General features: G+C 40.1%; 1 protein-coding gene across 2 annotated transcripts; it reads right to left on the bottom strand.

Moving 5' to 3' along the window:
* Positions 1-543: 543 nt before the first annotated feature.
* Positions 544-3749, bottom strand: irx5 (iroquois homeobox 5). 2 transcript variants are annotated; one of them, XM_015382678.1, is made up of 3 exons: positions 2979-3749; positions 1864-2269; positions 544-1311 (listed from the first exon to the last, which is right to left on the bottom strand). In XM_015382678.1, exons 1-3 carry the CDS (start codon positions 3234-3236, stop codon positions 605-607), a joined length of 1371 nt encoding a protein of 456 aa, XP_015238164.1. In that variant the 5' UTR covers positions 3237-3749; the 3' UTR covers positions 544-604. The 2 variants fall into 2 exon arrangements, with proteins under 2 accessions (XP_015238164.1, XP_015238166.1); XM_015382680.1 differs by having other exon boundaries at positions 2994-3738.
* Between the last annotated feature and the right edge of the window lie 5838 nt (positions 3750-9587).

Below are 9587 nucleotides of genomic sequence, written 5' to 3'. Positions count from 1 at the left end.
TAAATGGCTGCACTTTGCTGCTGCTATTTTGTCAACATCCAGTTTTAGTAACTCGTGCATCAAATAAATAATTTAAGGATATGATTAAACCTTAAAATCTGATTGTTAAAAAAAAACTTTCAAAGAATATGTGAAAACAAAAGACCTGCGTGTGTACTGATGATTAATTATCTTTAAACCACCTGTCATCGTGCAAACTGCAAGTGAAACTTTGCACCTATTAACTGGCCTCAAAAGCTCTTTGAAACCATCAAGCAATGCCGAAATAACCTCTGCACAAGTGTGTAGTTTTTTTTTCTCCATAATTTACTTCAAAGATAGCGTGTTGTCCATTTTAAATACAAAAAGCTACATTAAATATACATGTTAGTCTTTCATACAAATAGGCGGCTGCAGCGATTAAGACCATTCTTGTTACATTTTTTTTTATGATTAACCATTCAGAAACTAAACATATTTTGAAGATAAGCACTTACTCAGAAAATAACTGTATTCTCAGAATTTGCTTCATCTTTCTTCTTGTTGTTTTTTCTTTTTTTTTTAAGCAACCACAAAAAAATAAAAATAAATAAAAGTCCGTGAGGAGGTGGAAAATATTCAGGTATTAAATATTTGACATACCTTTCTTTAGTTCATAAGGAGAGTCTTTACAAAGATCTACATGTGTTTGGCCTCTGACTTTCTGGCTCTCCCTTACCAAGGCCTCTGCTCTATTTAACACAGTCTGGTTTAATCCATTGAAATGTGTCGTGGAGCCCGTGGTCACCGAGCCGTGGTTACTGTGAATGGGTCCAAAGCTGCCACCATAGTTCGTGTAGCCAGGGTAGAAAGGAGAGGTGTAGTACAGAGGCCTGGATAGGACCGTGCTGTTGGGGAGTGCGCACTGGGGGGAGGACCGGGACGGAGACGCGTTGGTGCCCAGCACCGCGCTTTGAGCCAAGCCGGGGCACGCCTGCTGCGCCTCACCGCTGCCCTTACACCTGTCTGAAGACGTAGCGATCTCTGCCAAAGACCACAGTTTGGGTTTCGGGGCTGAAGGGGGGGAGTGGATAACCGAGGTCACGTTGCTGGTCACCGTGTTCTGTGGGAGGCTCAAATCTGAAGGCTTGTCTTGCGGAGCGCCGGCCTGATTCCCCCGGGGCGCCGCCGGTGGAGACGAGGTGGTCGGCTTGGCAGAATCCGGCAGCAGCTCTGTAGTCCGCTCCTCCTGCTCTTTTAGCTCCGAGTCGCTCAAGAGGGGATCCGTTTCTTTATGGCTCTCTTCTTTAAATCTGTCACAGCCAATGTCCCCTGGGTTCAGTAGTCTGGGATCTAAAGCGCACAGAAAGAATTGAATTACTACCCATGAAATATAACGCGCAATTCTGACAGAGACCCAAAAAAAAAGACTTTTATTTGATCACTGGGCAACAAAACACTATCATAGTTATTAAGGCTATATTTAAAAAAAAATAATAATTCCCTTATCAATAATTGTCCCAGTATGCATCATATTTACAATAATTAAAGACTATTCTTTAAAAATTGCATTTCCATCAGAAATATTTAGAGCATAATAGGAGTTCAGCAGAAATAATCACAGTAAAAGCACTTTCACTTGAATTCCCAGCCCACTTCAGCATTTGCATCCTTATTATGCCGTTAAAGATAAATTGACTGCTAAACACTGTGCGTCACCAGCAATTTCAGCCCATGAAAAGTCAAACGAGGGGAGTTCAAGGTGATTATTATTTAAAGCAATTGTCTCATTATAAATTATATACCACCATTAACCAGCAATCAATTCTGCGCCATGAGTGGAAACGACTGCGATGAAAAATTGATGATTTTTTTGCCCTTTTTTTTTTCTCCTGCAACACCGACCTGCTTCTGTGTCTGTGGAGTCTCCCTTGTCGATGGGCTTGCTTGGCTCGTCGTCATCGTTCTTCTCCAAGTCGATGTTCTCGTCCTCCTCCTCGTCCTCGCTCCGGTTCCGAGGGGTCCAGGTCATCTTGTTCTCCTTCTTTAGCCTCCTCCTGGCGTTGGCAAACCAGGTGGAAACCTGTGTGAGGGTCATTTTGGTAATGATGGCCAGCATGATCTTCTCCCCTTTTGTCGGATAAGGGTTCTTTCGGTGCTCGTTGAGCCAAGCCTTCAGGGTGGCGGTGGCGTCCCGCGTTGCGTTCTTGCGGTATGCAGGGTCACCATAAGGGTAGGTGCCCAGGGGCGCAGCGTAAGGGTGGTATCCTATAGAGCCTGCCATTCCCGTTGTGTGATCATAGGGAGAGCTCTGAAATAAAATCATTAAAAAAGTAAATACCTAAACATATATTTTCACATTTTAAACGTTGCAAAATGTATCAAACAAAAATGACATGGACTGTAGAACAAACGCTGACGCAAACAAAGGCACCACCTTAATTGCAGCAAAACGAATTTTTATAAAGTTTTGCGTAACTGTTGTTAAATCACTTCTGATCATTTACTTCTTTGGAATCTTCTTCCGAAATTGAAGTATTGAATGTGTTACAGCTACCAATAAAAAGTATAAACCGCAGCCATAATATTACATACATTAGTTATTTTATTTTAATTAGCTTTTATTTATGTGTATTTTTTCGTTATTCGGTCATTAAAGGCAATCGGAGAAGTTATCTCAGAATAAAGAGGAAAGAAAAAAAAACATCCAAAATGCCAAATAGAATTTATACTGCTGGAGTTGGGTTGTGCAGCTGACGCAGTTAATATACTTATGAAAAGTGACCTATTAGCCCTAATCACAGGGAGGTTCTGCAGCCTACAAAGCACTGAGATTGTTTCTCAGCGAAAAAAATATTATATATATATATATATATATATATATATATATATATATATATATATATATATATATATATATATAATGTTGTTTTACTTTTCCTTAAAAAGAGCAGCCGCTTCTTTTTTTTTTTAACCAACTTTCACACTTCGATTAAGCGGATCCTTTAATCAATAATCACCTTTAATTTACTCACCACATATGAGGTGAAAGTGGCAGCCGCCGCTGCGTCCGCGCTGTACGGTAAGTGGGAGTTATAGCCCGGAGAGGCGCTGGTGAACGCGGTAGATCCAGCATAGGGCGCAAACGCCGATCCCGAAGAGGACCTCCCAAGCTCCTCCGTTCTGGGTCCTGATATGACGCTGGTGCTGTAAGCAGGGCAGGAATACAGGGCTAAAGACGCGGACGGCTGGTACAAGTAGCCCTGAGGATACGCCATGCTGGAGCCCGGAGAGTGTGAAGCCACTTAAACTTGCGCACTTTCTCCCGCTTTCTTGTGTCTTCTCATGCGCTGCTGTCGGAGCGCATATGAGCTACGTGTGTGTAGAACCCGCTGTCTGTCCCCTTCTTGCAGATGACAACGCAGAGAGCAAGAAAAAAAAAAAGAAAAAAAGTAAAAAGCCGAAATAAAAAAAGAGGCGGATTATTTTTGGTCGCTGCCAGCCAACCAGCCTCTGACGGTCGAAGGAGTTCTCACCGCGCTGCTCCTTTATCTGTGTTGCACCGTCGCTCTCATGCCTGTGCAGAAGTTTTATTTTTTGTTTTTCTGTTGTTGTTTTTTTTTTTTTTTCACCGATCGGACTGGGGGCTTTGCTTGGGAAAACGTCCTGCCAAGATGCTAAGTTGGAAATTGAGGATCCTGACGCCTACTACGCTGCACAGCACGCTCCTCCTCTCGGGGAGTAGTCACAGAAGGGAAAGGCAAGCTTATGCTGGGTAACCACAACGCTTATCCAAACCCATTCTCTCTCTCTCTCTCTCTCTCTCTCTCTCTCTCTCTCTTCCTTACCTCCTCCCTTCTCGCGCGTTAACTAACAAGCCTTCTCATTCTCAATATCTCATTTTCCCCCTTTTTAACCAGGCTAGTTGCGTTGAGCCTGAAGTGCGCCCTGGCATCCCACCTTTTGGACAGCTCTCAACTTTTCCTCACTTTTTTCACAAAATTGAAATCCTCAGTTTCACACTTGATCAATCACAATTACATCGGATGTGTTATGCAGGAGTTGTTGGTCTTGCATGACACAAAAAGGCGAAAAAGGCACCTTTCTTTAACGAATTCTTCTCTCCCTTCATATTTCCTGCGTTAAACAGGCAGAAATGAACAAAGCACGATTTAACATTCGCATATTAAGGTGCGCGCGCGCGCATGTGTGTGTTCGGGGGTGGGGGGTGCTCTATATCTGCTTTCTTTAACGCCAAATGCATTAGTATCTCAGAATAGTAACAGTAACGGCTGTAAAGTAGCCTATATTTGCATTAAGGAATCAATGTTACCATTATAATTTTTATGCATTTTGTGCAAGATATTTATCTTTACCTTCTTTAAGGGTAAATAGCCTACCTAACGCTATACTTTAACAGATTTAACTGAGACGGAGACTATTTTTTTTATTATTTTTTTTTTGCAGAGGATCCTGAAATAAACCAGCCGCATACGCGCTCTCAGAAAGTCATAAACCCTGAAGCCGGGGCAGATTAGTGCCAACTACACCAAATCCGCCTGGACTAGTGGGTGTAATCTCATTTGATCTCAACAGATACATTTCTATTCTGAAATGCAGGATAGCAATACAACAAAATGCAGCAGATGTCGGAATTTTTTTTTTTTTCTTTGAATTTATTGCAAGATTAATATTCATATACTTTTAATTTAATTTTAAGCAATAATTATAAATAATGATTATTATAAATGTTATTTTTTTAAGCACGTAATTAAATAAATTAACCTTATTTTAATTATTTTGGTGGCTGAATGCAGTTCAAGTCTCAGATAAGCCGAAAGGGATCGCTGTAGGCGCTGCTAAAGAGTGTGTGCACACACTCTGTCACGTGCTTCTTACGCTCTGAAACCCCTCCAGAGAGCAAAGAGTGATGACGGCGTTACACAGTGCGAGCACACTCAGACTTTAGACAGGAGAGTCACAGAGAGGAGAGGAGAAAGGGGGAGAGAGAAGGATCGACGCACACAAAGCGGCCTCTACTAAAGAGCCTGATCAGATGACACTGATATTATGAAACCTGTTAAGAGAGTCAACTAAGTATTTCAACTTTCTCTGCAAAGAGTTTTTTAAAAAGGTCTATTATTTTACTGATATGTGAAATACATTATTAGTGAAACAGGAACTAATCGATGCATCCTTCTTTCGACTTGTCATATGCAATCATTTTTTATATCATTGCGTTTATACAGGCTGTTTGTCATAAGGGCTGGAGAGTGTGTCTTGTTTCCTGGTGTGTTTTGTTTCAGAAACGCCTCCCCTGAAGTAGGAGCCATAATTTGAAGATCACGCAGCTTTTAATAGGAGCAGAGTTATAGCAACTGATACCGCCTCTGAATTCCGCGCAGATAAAGGAGGAGGTAAGCAGCGTCTGCCATTTTTTTCTGATGCGTAAAAAAGGGATGACATCTTTTTTTTGTCTTGTTTTTTGTTTATATTTTCGCCATCCCTTTTCCCCTCCATCGATTTTTTTTTTTGTCTTTGACGCATAGAAACTGCTTTTCCTGGCTTAGAAACGAATGAAAGATGATGCATGCCACTTAAAATGCCTGAGGGAGCAAATGTAATCTAAATTGGATATAAAGGCTATTATTACACAACATTATGCATTTTGGCGGACTAATTGCGCGGCTGGATGGAGTTAAACAGTCAGTTAATGTCGAGTGGCGGACAGGTTTCTGGAGCGCGCAAGGTCAGCTGCGCTGCTCCCCAAAGTCTTTAGTGGTGTACAGGAAAAAGAAAAAAAAATGCTTGACGTATTCATGGGATTTTTAACCATTCTAAATCTGTGTCCTAAACCGATTAGTTGACACCAATTTTTCTTTGATGTATTAGCTGAGGGCTTTTGCCACTTGGAAGCCAATTGAAATTCAAAACAGTTTTCGCTCCAAATGCTTTGGGGAGATCTGCGGCAAATAATGGATGTAATTTATTATTGACCTTGCTTTTCTTTCCAAGGGTTATTAAATGATTAAACATATATGCACTGCAGCCTGAATAGAGAACAGGTTAGTTTTTACTGTTCTCTGTATTATTATTTTAGTTGTTCAGATATTTTTTGAAAGTTGTCTCTTTCTTTTTTTGTGTTTACACTTGTAGAAGCCAATTTTGTACTTTTTTCATATCATCCTATTCAGTTGAACATTTCATTTTATATAAGTATGTCGTTTTTTTTATAACTGGATTTTGCATTTGTTATACACTTCTCCCTACCTGATGTTTAAAAAAATCCCCTGTAGTACCATAACTAATATTCTATTCTATTCTATTCTATTCTATTCTATTCTATTCTATTCTATTCTATTCTATTCTATTCTATTGTTTTGAAAGGTTTCATTTTTCAACAGCAAATTTCCATTAAAAAAATGTATTTAAAAAGCCATTCAGATGAGAACATCTTCTCCAAGTCCCTAAGAAGCAACACCTGCTCCTTCAAGATCCAATCATACAGTATAACATTTTACTTATCAGTAGTTAATAATTGCCTTCTTTTTTGTAAATGTCTTGTTTACCTTTATTTTTTGCGTTTTTTTTAACAGACAACAAAAAGAAAAAAAATCAAATGCACTGGAACCACAATGTGCTGATACGGCTTTAAAGTCTGCTTGCTTCTTTGCTTCTTTAGTGACTTAAATGAAGATGTATCATGCGAGAGTGACTGTGTGTTTCCACCTGAAAGGGTTTTTTTCTGCTTGTGCACATCCCACCCTCACTGCCCACAGTTTTAATGACAGACCTCTGGATTGGCTCAGTGATGAAATGATGACCCCATTATGAGAAGTGATTCCAAAACGAGATGTATTAGAGAAAGATTGCAAACCCCTCTCTGTCTGTCTCTCTCTCTTTAGCTGCAGCAACATCTTCCAGCAGCACACCGTCAGTGGAGCAGATGATGATTGATTCGCCTGAGAAGGATCAGAGGAAGCACTCATTGATTTCCCTTTTTTTGTTGTTTTATTAAAAATATTTATTTACCACTGTATCTGTGGGGCCTATCAAGACTCATATGGGTGAAGCTATAAATTGGATAATTCACACTATTCCATCGCAAGATGGACGACCTGAAGTATCACTTCAGAAATGAGTCAATAGACTCAGTGAGTAAATGAATATTGATTGAAAATAATCATTCCTGAGTGTGAATATTGGTTCTTACAGTAACCCCCTCCTTTACACTGTAGATGGCAAATGTTTGCAGCAAAGTATCTTATAAAGGGGGTTGTAAAAACAATTGGATTTATTACAGTAATGAATATAAAAAAGTGCTCATATGATATGCATTATATGTATCACCTACATATGCATATATTTTAAGTGTTTTATTTTTATAATCTTGGCCTTTAGGTAATGAAAGCCTAAAATTTAATAAATCAGAAAGTTAGATTTGAAAAGACTGATGACATGTGCAGGCTTTGCTTTGCTCTGCTAATCCTATTAGATTGAGTTTATGGCTGTTTCATATAAAACTTTAAGTGTTATGTTTTCCTTCCACCAAACTTCCCATTAATATACTTATCTGTGAGTAACTTGAATATTTAGCACCTGCCTGTTTTTTGAGCATGACAGGGATAGATTATTAGACATTAGACTTCTGTTAAGTAAGGGGTCTTGATTTAATTTGCCCTATTTTGGCTCTAAAATAAATTTATGTTTTTTATTTTTTATTTTTTTTTTATTTTGATTTGATGGCATTTTTTTCTAGATGTATGTTATAAAAAGAAATTTCACTGTTTAAAATAGATCAATTTACATTCATCTCTATAATTTATAGGCTTTACATTTGAATTTAATTACTGAGATTTAGAAAAAAACAACAACACAAAGAACAACTTTTGTTTTATTTTACTGAAATGAAATGGACCTGTGTATATACATTTGCCTCTTAATTCTTAATTCTCTTCTTTTCTTAATTTTTAAGTCTCTTAATTCCTCACTTTTGTCCAACTAGAACTATAGATTGTTCTGAGCGTGTCATACGGTAATAATCCTACACTACCTTAAAGCTAACGAGGTATGTAGGAAGACTGCCTTCACAAAACGTAAGGTGATACAATGTGCAAATCCCATGACTGCCAAAATGTTGAAACCACAGTGTGAGAGCAGTGTCCCACATATTTGCTCTGACTTAATCCAATTGAAATAGTATGAGTGAATTGCTGGGGCTCCCAGGTCTGTTCCTTGCTTATGTATGTGATGCATAATAGAAGTTGACGAGGTTGGTGATAGATCACAGCCCAGGTAATGTAAACACATTAATCCCTCAGGGATCACGTGCATGTTCTTTCTCTCATTTGGTCTCTTCTATCAGCCTCTCCTAACTCTGCGTTCCCCCCGCCCAGAACCATCTTCACTCCAGCCAACCCACCTTGGCCCTACCTCAACACACCCCCTCCCACCCTAACTCCCCAGTGTTCATCATCTTCCCTAAATGCGTTACTGGAGCACAAACCAGAAGCAACCTTAATCTGTCAACATGCCCTTTAATTGGAAGAAGAAAACAACGCGTGCGCCTGGTTGTGCCATTCCTAAGTGCACATGCCAAAGAAATACAGCAGTCACGGAAGACGTGATCCCAGGAGAGCGGGGGATAATTAAAAGTATCTTTTAATAGGCTTGTAATGCTGAGCCTGACTCTTGTTGCCCTAAGTAGAGTGCAAAATCTGTGGCTGGAGACGGACATGAGAAGGGGGCTTCTGCTAAGGGAGCCTGTAAACGATACACTGCCTCAACCATCATCAGACATGCTGTCTCCGCCTGAGTCACCACACCGAGGACAACAGCCACTCTCAGCCTCTGCCACGGACTCCTCGGCTCACCTCGCCTTTGTTCTCTGAATCAGAGATTCTTCTCCACAACACAACATCATCTCTCCAATTCTCCGTCCCCCATCTTGCTTCGCAAACTTCTGATCTACCTCTAACTCATAACACCAGTGGGGAGTGAGAACTGAGATTAAGGGGTTGATTTTGGGCCTGCTACACTGTAATCAAATGAGACTGCTTAGGCGAGAGGAGGAGAAGGAGGAGGTGGAGTATTATGTTCTGTAGTGCATTCCACTGCAGCGCTTTTTTTGTTTTCGTCAGGGCAAGCTTTGATGCCGTATCCCCTTACCTTTGTAGTCCTGGTAGCCATGTTTCATAAACATGGAATAGAAAACATCCTCGGCATTAGAAATGTAGATTGCTGCTTTCCTCCCTGCCACTCTACATTCCGCACGTGCCCGGTCACATTCTCCTTCTCCCAGTGCTAGGGTATTAAGTTTCCTCTCCCATGCCTCTGATACATTTAAACATCACACAATCAGCTCCACTGATTTAGAGTGTCATGTGTAATCTGCAGCAACAACAATGCCAACATCACTTTATGTCATTGTGGCTTCCATATTTCCTTTTCTCTTTGTTTTAGCACAGCTGCACTTGCAAAATACTTAATTCCTTGAAGCTGAGAAGCTAGCATTAAAACAATTTAGACTGTATCTTCACGATTGAGGATATAATATTAATACTGAGTTCCTCATTTTGTAGAGTACCCCCTTGCTTTGTGTTCTCACTTAGGGAATTGTCTGGTCTCAC

The sequence above is a fragment of the Cyprinodon variegatus genome, unplaced genomic scaffold (assembly GCF_000732505.1).
Source record: "Cyprinodon variegatus isolate N-32 unplaced genomic scaffold, C_variegatus-1.0 Scaffold263, whole genome shotgun sequence".
Taxonomy (NCBI): domain Eukaryota; kingdom Metazoa; phylum Chordata; class Actinopteri; order Cyprinodontiformes; family Cyprinodontidae; genus Cyprinodon; species Cyprinodon variegatus.
This window is presented reverse-complemented; position numbering and strand designations above follow the sequence as displayed.